Source organism: Pleurodeles waltl, chromosome 3_1 (genome assembly GCF_031143425.1).
Source record: "Pleurodeles waltl isolate 20211129_DDA chromosome 3_1, aPleWal1.hap1.20221129, whole genome shotgun sequence".
In the NCBI taxonomy this organism is placed as follows: domain Eukaryota; kingdom Metazoa; phylum Chordata; class Amphibia; order Caudata; family Salamandridae; genus Pleurodeles; species Pleurodeles waltl.
The window spans coordinates 1,628,436,207-1,628,451,768 of NC_090440.1; the positions used below are offsets into that span (position 1 = coordinate 1,628,436,207).

Below are 15,562 nucleotides of genomic sequence, written 5' to 3' on the forward strand. Positions count from 1 at the left end.
AGGCGTATCCCCCATTGTAGGAAAAGGTGGGAGGACCTAAAACGCTGGGCCTGGAAGACCGCAGAGGCCAATCTGGGGATGGCCTACCAACGAGGGTGGACTGCCCATCAGAACCTGACCCCCCTGATGGCCAGCATACTGGCGGTGGCCTACCCAGAGCTGGATGTGCGCTTGAGGGTATCACAGCAGCCACAAAGGGGTGAGTACAGTGGGTGTTAGAACTGTACTTGGTAGGTGGCTTGGGATCCTGGTGGTAGGTGTTAGTTAGTGGGTACCCATTAATGCCAGGTCAGACATTGCAGCGTGATCCAGCTCAATGGTAATGGTTGCATTGCAAAATCTGGTAACCTAGCTAGGTTGCATTCCATGTCAGACAGGGCTTAGTGATTCCCAGGAGGGGTTCAGTTGGCAGGGGTTGTCTCACATGTTGCTGTGGTACCCTAGCCAATGAAATACCAGTGCGACACATGGTGCTCAATCCTGATCCCTGTGTGTGACGGTAATGTGTATGCCATCTGTGGTGTTGGTGCTGTAATTGACACAGTGCTCCCTCCCCCCCCACCTTTTTTCTTCTGTCATCCTGTCCATGTGTGCATTAGCATCTTCTGGCAGAGGAGCAGGTGTATTGGCGATAGAGGGAGATGCATCCCACTGAACCCAGGAGGCAGAGTCCACTGATGCCAAGGGTACCAGTGGGATGGGGGACGAGGGGAGCACCAGGGCGGAGACAGAAGGTGACAACACTGACTCTGATTCCTCCTTCGATGGAAGCTCCCTGGTGGTGGCAGACACCTCTGGGACCACCCCAGCTACAGGTACAGCTGCCACCCCCATACCAGATCCATCTCTGTAGGGCAGTCAACCATTGTGAATGCCATCCAGTGGCTGGCATCCCAGATGCAGCAAAGCAATGCATTCCTTGAGGGCATTCACGGTGGATTGGCGGCCCAACAGAGATCATTCCAGGCTCTGGCCTCCTCTCTGATGGCAGCCATTGTCCATGTTCCTACCATCTCCCTTCCAACTACCACTTCCCAGACCCAATCTCTTCACCCCCAAACCATCCCGTGCACACATACAGACAAGCATGAACACAAAACATCACACAAGAGTGGCACAGACAAACACAGGCAGTACACTTCAAGCCACAAACACTCACACAAACAACAGACAGTTGCACACACAACAACATCCACTGCCTCCACTGTCTCCACCTCCTCCTCCTCCCTTACTGTCACATCTGCACTCACACCTACATGCACTGCATCAACAGTCACCATCACCATCACCACACAAAGCAGCACACACACCTCACTTGCAGACACCTCCACAACATCCATCCACGCGTCTCTTGCGTCCCCTCCCACCACGTCTGCCCCTCCTAAGAGACACAAACGCATGCACTCAGACACCCAACAGCCATCCACCTCACATCAGCAAACTGCCCATGCACCTGCACTGAAGTCCAACAGAGACACACCTCCAACAACCACTCCTTCAACCTCCACTCCCATCACTCCTCCCTCATCCCACCCCACCGTCCATAAGAAGCTTTTCCTTGCCCAACTTGACCTCTTCGCTCCCCCTCTTTCCCCATCCTGCCCGTAAGAGCAGGGTCACGGGGACAGTGGAGGCACCTCCTAGTCGTGGAGGCAAGAAATGGAAGGATCCCACTCCACCACCCAAGAGAGGGAAGGATCCCACTCCACCACCAAAGAAAGGGAAGATTCCCACTCCACCAACTAAGAGAGGCAAGAGACCCCTTCCAACAGCTGTTGGCAAGGAGCCCTCACCTCCAGCCGAGGCTGGCAGGGTTTCCCTTCCATCAGCAGTGGGCAAGGAGTCCTCACCTCCAGCAGATGCTGGCAGGGTTTCCACTCCAACAGCAGTGGGCAAAGAGCCCTCACCTCCATCTGGGACACAGAAGCCCTCACCTCAAGTTGGGACACAGCAGCCCTCACCTCCAGCAGAGGGCATGTAGGCCACCTTCCAGGGACTGTTGTACAAGGAGCTCCCTCCAGAACCTGTGGGCAAGTTTCCCAACTCAGAGACTGAGACCTTGCACTCCCTACTAAAGAGAAATGGGCATGAAGCCCCCGCCAGAACCAGTGAGCAAGTTCCCCACCTCCCAGACTGTGACCTTACACTCCCCGAACAAAGCGAAATGGGCTTGGAATCCCCTCCAGAACCAGTGGGCAAGTTTCCTACTTCAGGTGAGGTGCCCCCAAACCCTTTTCCCCCTGAGGTGCCTGGCCATTCCCAACATGATGCCCCTGCACAGTGTAGTGCAGGTTTCATCAGGGAACAAGTTGGGCCTTAGACTCTGCCCTGTGGCCATGTGGGCCTTTTGTACTCTTGACTGGCCATTGGCCCTTTCTGAACAGTGACTCATATATCTCTTGTCACAATATGTGGCTCTTGGCATCAAATTACTCTATCAGTTCTGGCTAAATGTTGTCCTTGTATTATTATGACGTGTGTCCTGTGAGACTGGTTTTCCTCTGCAGCTGGTTGTGTGTATTGTGTGTGTATGGTGTGTGTTGTGCGTGTGTGTGTCACTCTCCTTTTCCTCCCTTGTGTGCTAGGCGGCTGTACTCACCGTCGTCCTCTTCATCGGCGTTGGTGTTCCAGGTGGAGCATGGCGTAGATGAGCATCGGGAAGACTTGACGTTCCAGTTCCATGGCAGCGTTGATCTTTCCTGTGTCTCTGATGGTGAACCTTTCGTCTTCTGTGTTCTGTTTCCACCAGGCATTTGATGCATTGGTACCGCCCCGGAAATCGTGGTGGTTTGCTATGTCATAATATAATGGGCGGTACCTTGTTTTCCGCCTGGCTGCTGATGACTACTGCCGTGGTCAGTGATGTTTACACCCTGGCGGTTGGTGTGGTACATTGGCTGTCTATGGGAGTTATCACCGCCATGGTCATAATTTGGCAGTAATCACCGCCAGCCTGTTGGTGGTGTTACTGCCACTTTAACAGTCACCGCCATTGTCATAATGACTTCCTAACTCCTATCCTAGTGGGCGGGAGCATCAAAAATGCTCCTGCTCGATAGGAGTGGACGTTTCATCTGTTTCCCTGCCCACACTGAAGTGGTCAGAGAAACAAGTGAAAACACTGCTCCAGACTGCAGGAAGTAGCATCTTTAGCTGCTCTCTGTGGGTGGGAGCAAGGCTGGCTCCTGCTTGAGGTGCAGAGCCAACTGGGGCTGCAGGGGCATTCCGGCTCCCCCTGCAGCCTCCAACAATCATATAGTAGGTACCCACCATTTACTGGCCTGGCTCCAGGGGGTTGGAGTCCATGAGCCAATATTGGTCCAGAAAGGGGGGCTGCATGCCCCCCTCCCACTTCATAATGTTGCTGGGCCCTGGGATATAGGGTCTCAGGGGCCCAGCCTCTCCATTTAATAACTGGATAGGCCCCGGGGATTTGGTCCCTGGGGCCAATATTGGTCCAGGGAGTGGGGCTGCATTGCCACTCCCACTTCCTAATATGGCTGGGCCCTGGGGTCACAGAGGCCAGAAACTGGGCCAGAGAGGAGGGCTGCATGCCCCCTCTCTTTTTAAATTATGGCCGGGCCCCAGGAGATGAGGTCCGCTGGCCAAAATCGGCCTGAGGAGGTAGGCTGCATGCCCCTCTCCCCCATAAATTTAGCAATGGGCTCCAGGTTTGGGATTCCCCGGGCCAAATATGCAAAGAAAAATAAAGTTATGTTTTAAATTGCTTTGACAGCACATGAATAATGTTTGAAATTAAATAATTTTATTGATGTATTATTTGGATTAATGTGCAGTTAGGTTTCTTGACTTGATTAGACCTTAAGGTTCATTTATCAAGCAGCAATTGAAAATCCCTTGTTTATTCTGTTCCCTCGGACCTAAATTCGTTCCTAGGCAGCTAATGTAATGATGAATTTTTTACTGTATTGCAGGAGAAGGGCATGTTTCAAATTTAGTTAATGTAACTGTATTTTTTCTAGCTGTCGAACCCAACAGGAAATCACAGTGTTCATGTGAAAGAATAATCATTTAATTTATTGTGGATCCTGGGAAAGGAACTGTAACTAGCAAATCATTAGAAAATTTAACATTTTGGTGGAATAATATTCTAATACAGCAAACAATGCACTTTTGAGGAGAAGATTCTTAAAAGTATCAGAACTTGGTTGTGCCATCTACAGTGACTGGATGCTGAAACTGACACCCAGAGTGTGCCTACCTGAAGAACCAATGAAGATTTGTGCGTATTATAATTAGTGAAGAACTTGGGAACTTACAGTCAATCCATTCTTGTCGTGAAGCTGTTTAGAATTCTGTTCATGTCTGTTTAGGTCTGCTGTCATATTCTCTTCTCTAAGTCCCTGATGTGTTTCCTCATCATAGTCTTACCTGTCCTATTCTGTTATGTGGTTCAGTACTAATAAGGTCAACTAATTCTGAACTGCTGATTGTCTTATATGCAGCTCGTGTTGTGCACTATCCTGATGCTGCTATCAACTGACGGAAGGTGACCATTGCTGTGGAATCATTCTGTATGGTTTATCATGAGGAGAGGTGTAACCAAATGTGGTCTTTTAATTTAGTTTTTAGCTTAGTCACTTACAACAGCATTTTTTTAGTTAGTTTTCCTAGCTAGATGTTTTCCAAATTATTTTTGTCTTTCTTTTATTTTGCTTTTGTCAGCATGTGTTAGCCCATTTCCACAAATGCTAGTCCCAATTTTGGTTAGTGATAAAGATGGCCCAGCTCTAAAATTGATTGTTGAAATTGTATTTTGATGACTTACTGATGTCACCATCATCTGCTTTGAAATCTGGTAATAATGCACATATTGTTTTGTTGCTAATCTGGGGATTATGACTGCCAGGCAAAAGCCTGGCGGTATAGTGGAGGGGCCGGCGGTATGGCCGTGGCTATTGCTCCACGGTCATAATAGCTGGCAGAACAGCAGTGTTACCGCCAGCTTACCGCCGGCCACCAGGGTCATAGTGAGGCCCTAAATCTTTACAGATGTTTTAGTCAGCCCACGGTTGTCATGTATGTCCATAAGGTAGTTATGAGCACCATTTATGTGACATTGATTTTGGAATTGTGATAAAACTTTGAAACTTTATTCTGTCTGTCGTATGTTTTAGTATTTAAATTGTTATGATGTTTAGTATGGTTTGTGATATAATGTAATTTATTTGTTACTGAATGATTCTGACTACTGCACTCTTCGCCCCGTCCAAAGATCCAGTGGACCTTAGAGGATGAGATAGGTGATGGTGGTAGTTGAGCCCAGAGCCGGAGAGTAGACATTTTTGGGACCCCAACACTCCAGCATAGTGAATAGCAGGTTTTGAAGGTCACAAAAAGGAGACAGTATAAAGGGTGATAAATTATAGCTGCAATATAAATCATTTGTTATTGGTAACACACTAAGAATTGTAGTGTGTTCTAAGGTGATTTTACCCTCCTGGGAGTTCATGAATCATGTTTGAGAGAAAACTGTTTTCTCATGATTTTCCCATGGGATGATGGAAGGTGCTGCAGAAGATAAAATGAGAGCATATTTTCTGTAAATTCACACTATCTTTCTCGGCCATCTGAGAATGAAATCTGGCATTCTCAGTAAAACATGTACTTCCAACAGGATCAAGCTGTCATTTGATTCCCTTGTAATCTACTGAAGCCTCCCAAAGTGTTTTAAAGAAAAACTAGAGCACTAACAGAGTTACTTATGACAAACGTGCAACACACCTAAAGCCATCTTGATTGAGTCAAACTGGTAAAACTTAAAACATTTAGGCAGTCATTATGATAATGGCAATCTTTTTGGCAGAATGCCACCCTGGCAGCAGCCAAAAGACCACCAGTTTTGGCGGTCTCACGACCGGTGTATTAGGAGTCACAGACCAAAGACTGCCAGATTACAGCCATGAACCTGACACCGCCAGGCTGGCTGAGTGTGGGAGAGAGGCGGTTCCACCACCAGCTCCGCCACGTCGCAAGGACTCTGCCCACTATAGTACGAGCAGTAATACGGCACAGCGGTCCTTGCACAGTGGTGTGGCATTGGAGGTGGAAGCGCCCATATCCACCCCCTCCTGGACCACCACCTCAACGCGGGTTGCTGTGCAGCCCAGACAGGAGCGACCAAAAGTGTGGGTGGGAGGGGGGGCAGGTGCATGTGTGTGGTGTGTGCGTGAATGTGTGCAAGCATATGTGTGTGTGTGTTGGAATGGGTATGCATGGGTGTGTGACTGTGTGCGTGTGTAGAGGGATGGGGTGTGTATGAATGCAGAGGGGGGAGTGTGTGAATGAATGCAGAGGGGGAGTGTGTATGTGTATGCAGGCGTGGAGGGGCTGGGGGTATGTATGAATGTGGAGGGGGTGCATAAGTGTGAGATCGAGTGGGGGTGCGTGTATGTCAGTGTGAGAGCGAGTAGGGGTGCGTGTACGTCAGTGTGAGAGCCAGTGCGGGTGTTGGTATGTATGAGTGCAGTCTGGTGGGGGAAGTTTGCAAATGTGTGGACGGGAGTAGGGTGTTTACAAATGTGCGGTTGGGTGGGGGATGTTTGCAAGTGTGTGGACAGGAGGGGGGCTGTTTGCAAGTGTGTGGTTGAGTAGGAGGGTGTTTGCAAGTATGTGGATGGGAGGGGGTGTTTGCAAGTGTGTGGACAGGAGGGGGATGTTGTGTGCATGTGTGTGGTGTGAGCATATGTGTGCATTTGTAGCAGTATGGGTGTGTGTGAGTGCATGTGTGTATGTATGTGTGCATGGAGTGTGTGTGTGTCTGAATGGAAGAGGTTGGGAGTGGGGTGTGTTGGGGTGCAAGTGAGTATGTGTGTGTATTGGGATGCATGCGAGTAGGGGTGTTTATATGGGTGCTTGCGAACGAGTGGAGGTGTATGTCAGGGAGTGTGTTGATGGGGGGTGCATGTATGAAGGTGTGTTGTTTGTGTCGGTGTTCAGTTGGGTGGGGTGCGTGTGTTTGTCTTCAGTGGGGGTTCATGTCTGTTTCTGTGCATGGGAGTGGGGGTGTGGATGTATGCGGTCAGGTGGGCGTGTGTGTCTGCAAGTGTGGGGTTGTGTGTCTGCAAGTGTGTGGACGTGTGGGGATGCATGTGCCGGCAACAGGAATGGGGATTCCTATCGCCAGGTGTTACCACCAGGGTTTTCGTGCGGGGCGAACTTGTAATGCGGCGGTCTTTACCACCGGGTTTGCGGTGGTTAGACTGCCGCCACAAGTGTGGTGGTCTTAAGACCGCCATACTCATAATGAGGCCCTTAATTTAGAAAGGAATACAATTAAGGGGTTCTTTTAGTCATAGAAATTATGGTAAGTGCTGTGGGGGAAACAGCCTTTACAACAAAGGCTGAACCCCGCATGCCATTATCATGCAGGGTTAACCATGCATGTGACATTACCACGCATGCCATTACCACACATCCCCTTACAACAAATATGCCTTTACCACACATGCCACTACAACAAATTTCATTTTAAAGGAATGAATGAATGGTAAAGTCATATTCGTTGTAAAGGTTTTACAGATAAATACGAAGAATATATATATATGTATAGGTAGATAGCTAGATAGATACAGAGGCAGATAGATAGATAGATAGATAGATAGATAGATAGATAGATAGATAGATAGATAGATAGATAGATAGATAGATAGATAGATAGATAAATCTATAGATATTGGAAAAGTCATTTTTCAGGGTTGGTTTGGGTTTTTAGCTTGATAAGGTTTTTTTTAAGGTTTAGGGTGGGTATGGGTTTTTGAGTGGCAAGCACATTTTTAGAGTTTAGAGTGGTATGGATTTTTAGGTGGCAAGGGTAATTTCAGGGTTTAGGTTGGTTATAGGTTTTTGGGTGGCAAGGGTAATTTTAGGGTTTAGGTTGGGTATGGGTTTTTGGGTTGGAAGAGTAATTTTAGGGTTTAGGGTGGGTATAGTTTTTTGAGTGGCAATGGTTTGTTTAGGGTTTAGGGTGGGTATGGCTTATTTGGTTTGCAAGGGATTTTTAGGGTTTAAGGTGGGAATGGGCTTTTGGGGGCAAGGGTAATTTTAGGGATTAGGGTGGGCATGGGTTTTTGGTGTCAGGGGAATTTGTAGGGTTTAGGGTGGGTATGGGGTTTTGGGTTTCAAGGGTAATTATAGGGTTTAGGATGGATATGGGCTTTTGGGCTGTAAGGACAAATGTAGGTTTTAGGGTGGATATGGCTTTTTGCCAAGAATGGGCTATTTTAGGGTTTAGGGTAGGTATGTGTTTTTGGGTGGCAAGGGAATTTTTAGGGTGTAGGGTGGGTATGGGTTTTTCAGGAGGCAATGATTTTTTTAGGATTTAGAGTAGGTATGGGTTTTGGGTGGCAAGAGAATTTTGCTGGGGTTTATGTTGTTTATCGTTTTTTGGGTGGTAAGGTGTTTTTAGGGTTTAGGGTGGGCATGTGAGGTGTTGGATTTACATATAGTAATGAAAATTACTTTACATTTTTTTTAAAACATAGAAATTCACTGAAAAAAACAAAGGTTACAGAGACATTATGGTAATGAAATAGAATTTTTAAAAACCCATAGAAATTCTCTTAAAAAAACAAATGTTACAGGTGCGTTATAGTTAGTCTCACATTTTAAAAAGTACAAACCATAGAAATTCAGTTATTTTAGACAGAGTTATTTCAAGTAACTATAACATGTGCCCTGAGGTAACTATAACTCTTGCCCTCACCATGCACTGCTAATTACCCCAAATATTACAGGACTCATGACATCTTTTAGAACACCATTGATAATGTTACTGTCATATTTGCATAATTAAAATTATTGATGAAATAACTGTGTATGGCGGAAGCGCGAGTTATAATTAAGTTAGGGCATGTGTTATAGTTACTTGAAATATCTCTAACTATAATAGCTGAGTTTCTATGGTTTTATATACATGTATATATATATATGTATATATATATATATATATATATATATATTATATTAATTGGTGCAGATGTTTCAAGAAGGGGTGCATTACATGCTGCTAACACATTTGATGATGCTCATTTGCAGGGCTGTTTGGCTTGGTTAACAATGCTGGCAGAGCAACTCCAATTGGACCCACGGATTGGCTGGATATGGAAGACTTTCACAAAGTCTTGGACGTCAACCTTATTGGACTGATTGACGTTACTTTAAAGTTTCTTCCACTTGTGAAACGAGCCAGAGGGCGAATAGTCAATGTGGCGAGCGTGATGGGAAGATTGGCATTTGCAGGAGGTGGCTACTGCTTGTCAAAATGTGGTGTGGAGTCATTCTCAGACAGCTTACGGTGAGTTATCCAACGTAAATCTGTTTCTATCCAAAGTATAATGTCTGAAAACATTGATCAAACAACTGCTTGCCAGTAGGTAATTAAGATTACGTGCCTCAACAAAGGTAATACATATTACTTTGGAAGATATCATTTCATGGCTACTACATTTGGAAGATGTAGGTTCATAATTATTTCAATATTACACAGTGGTGGTCACCACTGGGTACTTATAGTTAGACCCGACTTTCCATGGAAACATTTTTTGTTTCACTAATAACTTTGGCACTGTTTGACCATTCTTCACAAAAGTTTCCAAAAAATGTTCATGCACCTCAGGTCCTACTTGGAAACAGATGATCCATCAAGCGGAGGTTGAGAAAAAGGGGTGGGGGTGCAGAACTCTTTTTCCCCCATGAAATTTCCTTAGGGAATTTTAGATGGTACTATAGTGACAACGGGTGAATGGAATTACACAAAATGTGTCAAAAAAGTCAGACATTTACCTAGAAAGCATGCTTTTTTGTCTTGGTGTAAATCTGTTCAGTAGTTTTGGAGAAATTAGAGTTTAGAATTCACAGATATTTTGACAGTTGATCCCTTCGGAGTCCAGTGGGAACGGGAATTTAAATAAATAAAGTGATTCAGTCAACTGATCGAGTTTTTATTGCCATTGGCTGTCTTTTTCCCTATGGGAGCAAAACAGTCCAGCAGGAGCTTGTGCTGTGATGGCTGGATGCAACAGTTTCAGAAATGTTGCAGCCACCATCTCAGGACAAGTGGGCTTGGTCCTTGTATTTTAGGTTTGCTGTGGAAATCACATAGAAGGGGCAGGATAGGGGTACCCTTACTCCCTGACACTTGCGGGGGAGTCCTAGCACGAAATGCCCTGGAGGCGAAGTTTATCCAAAAGCTTTTTCCCCCATTTGACAATCCTGTGGGGCTGTCACAAGAGATCCCGGTCCGTGCTGGCGGAAAAAGATAAAAACTCATTTTGAGATCATGAATTTGCTATGTTTATTCTTTGCCCTCTACTGAGGCCTTTGTGAACAGGCCAGTCCCTCACCCAACCCTTCTATACACAGCTTTCGCACTGTACAGTGGTTTTATGGACAAGCCAGTCCCTCACTAAATCCTACTACACGCAGCCTGTGCCCAGTATAGAGATGTTTGCAGCCAGACCAGTTTCTCATCAAATCCTAATACACACAGCCTTCACTCAGTTCAACTGCCTTTGCGGACAGGTCAATCTCTATCAAACTCTTCTACTTACAGGCTTCATCCTATACAAGGGCCAGTCCTCCACGTAATCCTACTATGCACATCCTTTTCCCTGAACAGAGGTGTTCGTGGACAGTCCAGTCTTTCACGAAATTCTACTATATATAGCCACTGCCCTGCATGGCGGTCTTCACGAACAGGCCTTTTCCTTACCAAACCTTATAACACACAGTGTTTACCTGGCAGAGAGATCTTTACAAACAAACCAGACCCTCTCTATTCCCTACTAGATACAGCCTTTATCCTGTACAAAGGCGCTTGCAAATAGGCCAGTTTTTCACCAAACCCTAGTATGCACAGCCTTCACACTGTACAAGGGATTTGTGGACAGACCAGTCTCCCAGCAAACCCTACTACACACATCCTTTCCCAGGTACAGAGATCTTTGTGAACTGACCAGTCCTTTCCCAAACCCCACTATGTACAATCGTCGCACTGCACAAAGGTTTTTACAGACTAATTTTTGCTTCTGTTGCCTATAGTGGGAATGGTATGCCCAGGAGTGGGTCCCATGCCTACTGAGCCACTGGATTCAGGCTTGCCTGACCTAGGATTCTTCTTTCTGGTCCAGGAGGACCCGGCCTGGCAGTTCGGGCTGGACTGTTCCCATGGGGAGCAGGGCCAAGGTCAAGGCTGATTTTCATATTGCTGTGTTCAAATTGAAGTGGTGTGGTGAGCAAAAAAACAATGGATTAAACCCAGATTTCTGTGACTGGGGTTGAATGTCTGCATTGTTCAGCATTCCCTCTATCGTCTGTTCTTTTTGCTTGACTCATAAAACCCTTCTAAGCATAGTCTTCACCCTGTACAGAGGTGTTTGTGGACAGGCAAGCCCCTTATCAAACTACTAAGCACAGAATGTGCCCTGTGCAGAGGTCTTTGCAGACCAGACTGTCCTTCACCAAACCATACTATACACAGCCTTCAACCTGCACACAGGTGTTTGCAGACAGGCCAGTCCCTCATCAATCCCACTTTGCACAAGCCAGTCTCTTACAAAACCCTGCTACACACAATATTTACCTTGTAGAGAGTTACTACAGGCAGGCGTCACGATATTATCAGGAGAAATATCACGATACAACAGGTACGATTGTATTTACCTGCAGCATTTATCTGTTGCAAAACATTGATGATAATCATGTGAAATTTCATTTCATTACTAGCAGTTTTATAATATGCAAGAGCAGCAAAAATATTGTTAAATCAATTTCCAAACATTTGCACTGCATTGTTTTCTTCTACATGAAATGCTCAGTGTTCATATTGGTGCTGTGTTCATATCTCCTAACTTTATGTATATAGACGTATAGAATTATGGGGATGTTTTTCATGAGGGGTTCTGACTGACATCAAACAGACTAAAGAGAAGCTCAAGTTGTCTATGATTTCACTCAGAACCCGGCCTAATAGGAGAGCCATAGCTGACATAACCTCTCCTTCCTTGTTCCAGTTACAAGCCCCCTACCACCCGCACCCACCACTCTCAAAGTTCCACTCCCTTACATCCACAAGCTTTGCTTCCTGTTTTCCAAACTTGCTCTGACAGGCTCTCAGAGAACCCAGCCAAAGCACCCTGGAATTTCTTCATGCAGTACCACTATTTTTGTCATAGCAGTGAATTACTGACTGTAGAATCAATTCATTCATGCGAATAGCTCTCATTTGTAGACTTAAATTAAACAAGCATTTGCAATGCAACGGGTCTCGCGTTTTCTCACGTTAGAGCTATTAGCGTTGTAAACTCCTAACCGGACTTTTCTTGCCACATAAACTAATAATGAAAAGTAAAACAGTTTCACATATGCGAGCCAATTGGTGCCATGAGCGTGAAGGAGACACAGAAAAGGAAATAGAAGTTCGCTCGCAGTGAAACTTATCGGCAAAAGTTCAATTATCCATGTTACCAGCAAAAGTGCAATTATCCATGTAACCAGCAAAAGTGCAAAATGTAACATGGTCAATGTCATGCAAAGTGCTTGACTTCTGCCCAGCAAGATCGCGGTGCGCAGGAAATGAAAATATAAAGTCGCCCAGAAACCAGCTGAAAACACAGAGCCTTATATGTTTTCAGTAGTTTACCTATGCTCAAGGAGGGCTAAACACCTGAAAAGGCATGACCTATGCTTGCCTTTCACAAATGGAATCAATCGATGTTTAAAAGGCAAGCCTCGAACTAATGAAAGTGAGGGGCGTGACGGGTGTGGTTAGTAGCCCACAGAGAGATTACAACATGGTCCAGAGCGCTTGCACGCGCTCGACCCTAAACATGGTGTGGAAAAGCCCCCATGTAAGGTGCCCTGTACATTATATACAGTTCTGACGTGAGCATACTGGCTGTTGATTTTTTTTACATTTCGTCACTCCAAAATCGTCACCATGCAAACAACCCCTGCAAACTGCTGAGGGTGCTCGCAGTACTGTGCAACTATCACACTCATTTTTTGTGTCAAAAGGTTGACACATATGCCATTATTTCACTGTCTTGGGAATTAAAGGGACCCCAGCAGTACATCCGGGATGTGAATATAATGGGTATTTAATAAGCCACTGATACTGAGGGCATAAGAAAAGTAGGCGATTTTCATTAATTTGGTAGTTGGGTCAAAGGAACAAACACTATCATCAGCCTAAATGCAATCTCCTCTCTGGGAGCTTGATGTCTACTGAGATTTAAGCACTAGTGGAACAGGAAAGTCATAATTAGTTGCTTTTAAAACAGCCTAGCCACCACATTTTGACTGGCTACAAATGCTGCATCTCATAGATCGATCACCTTGCGTTATCAATGTTTCCGCAGTGCAGTCTCGCATGATCAATAAGCCAGCCATGCCTGAGAGGAATTCCTATGTGATAAAAGCGCGTATGTTCGTGTAAAGTGGGCAAGCTGCACCCCTCCACTGATGTCAGAATTCACACCAGCACTAGCAACTCTACCCTAAATTATCTCCAGATTCTTCACCTTTCTGTCAGAGGAGGGACCGGGACAGATAAAAGACAAGTTGGTAAAACGCGGGAATTATACTACAAAGGGCTATTAGGATCAGCGAAGAGTCCAGTTTATAATCCGCACGTGAATTTAAGAGTAGTCCCGGCATTTACAAGCAATGGAAACCTTACAGTTCACCACTACAGTTCACGGAGGGAAATTCCCAACAGTAGCCTGAAAGTAAATAGTCAAGGGAAGCCTTGACCCGGAAGCAATCCACCCTGAGCATACATTTCCCAACAGCGTATCAACATGATGAATTTGCATCTCCGCAGGCAAATGTGAATACAAGAGCTCATGTTTACTTACTTGTTATACAGAAGTACAGTGTTTTTTCAATGTGCACTGATTTTTTTTTCATTAAGACTTCATTCCAGAAGAAATGCACGATCCTTGGGGTCAGGGGGCACAGTTGACACAAGAGGACGAAAAGTGACAATCATCGATTTCAGATAGGGACAATGCACTTCCAAACGTGGTCTCTCTCCCCTGCAATGATCTGCATGCACCTCGGCTATCCACCAAGTTATCACAAGCATTTGCAATGTAACGGTTCTCGCATTTTTCTGAGTTAGAGCTATTAGCAGTTGTAAACTCCCAACCGGACTTTTCTTGCCTCATTAAATGGAAAAAAGAGCGCGATCGCGCTGCTACAGTTCACTCGTAGTGAAACCTATTGGCAAAAGTGCAATTAACTATGTAATAGGGTCGATGTCATGCAAAGCGCTCAACTTCTGCCAAGTGAGATCGTGCTGCGAAAAAAGGGAAGAAGTAGTCCACAAACCGGACAGAAAACAGCGAGCCTCATATGTTTTCAGTACTTGGGCACTGGGCTTGAGGAGGGCTAACCACCGGAAAAGGCATGACGTATGCATGCCTTCCACTAATGAAAGCAAGCAGATTTTAAAAGGCAAGCACACGAACCAATGAAAGACACCGACGTGACTTGGACGGGCCTCTGAGCCCTTTTCTAACTACTACAGCTTCTTGCAAGCGATACGCATGCGCAAGCGCATTCTAGCAGAGGCTCGACCCTAAAAATGCTATTCATATGCACAGATGTCATTCTGAAATGGGGACAAAGAACGTGATGCTGCTCAGACACTAAGGATAAACAATAATTAATGCTCTTTCTATTCAGAGATCAACAGTTGGCTTCAAGAGAAATCTGCCTTTTCTTAATATAGTTTGGTTTGTTGATTGTGACAAGATTCTTCCTAACTGCAAGACACCTGTAAACACCACTCTTTTAGCCTGGATCTTATGTTTTTTCTCATGAGGTACAAACAAGCAATTGCTTATTGGTATTAAATTAGTCAATAATTATCTACAATAGCCTACAATTCAATAAAAAAGTTTTTGTCCTTCTACGCAGCCAAGCGTATATACAAATGTCATTTAAATAAATATTTAAACCAGGGGTTTGTGTGTGCATTGTCCAATACGGTATTTGGAGGATATGTTGTAATTTCAATAAAAAGTCCATCAAACTGCAGTCAGCACAGTGCCCTGTGACATGTGAAATACGTAGGAAAATCAGACATATTGTTCTTTGGGAAACTGCCTTAACAACATGCACTAAGCCACATGTGCCATTTCCCGCAAGCATAACAATGTTTGCCTAAATCACAACTCTCCCGTTCCCTGCCTTAACCACACATATGTCTAAACCACGCATAAGTGTGGTTAAGGCAGAGAACATTGTGCAGTCTAGCTGTTCAGATGGGCGAAGAAGAAGAGAAGAGGAAGAATCAGGAGGGGTAAGTGAGGCTTGGGCTGGGACTGGAGGTTAGGTTTTAAGGGTGGGGGCTGTTTTAGGGCTCAGGGTGGGTGGGGGTGTCAGGGTCATTTTTTTTAAAAAGGGCGCAGAGTTTTAGGGCTCAGGGCAAGATGGTGGTCAGGGTAGTTTTAAGGCGGGAGGGACAGTGTTCAGGGGTGGGGTGTCAGTGTTAGGGCTGAGGGCAGGGTGGCTAGGGTCAGGGTAGTTTTTAGGA

At 45.5% G+C, this 15,562-nt stretch overlaps 1 protein-coding gene across 1 annotated transcript in view; it reads left to right on the forward strand.

Moving 5' to 3' along the window:
* LOC138285401 (retinol dehydrogenase 5-like) overlaps nt 1–15,562 on the forward strand; it is a 237,324-nt gene that overhangs the window by 140,074 nt on the left and 81,688 nt on the right. The window contains exon 5 of the mRNA XM_069225285.1: nt 9,058–9,316. Coding sequence (XP_069081386.1) covers nt 9,058–9,316 — 259 coding nt within the window. The remainder of the gene's footprint in view (nt 1–9,057; nt 9,317–15,562) is intronic.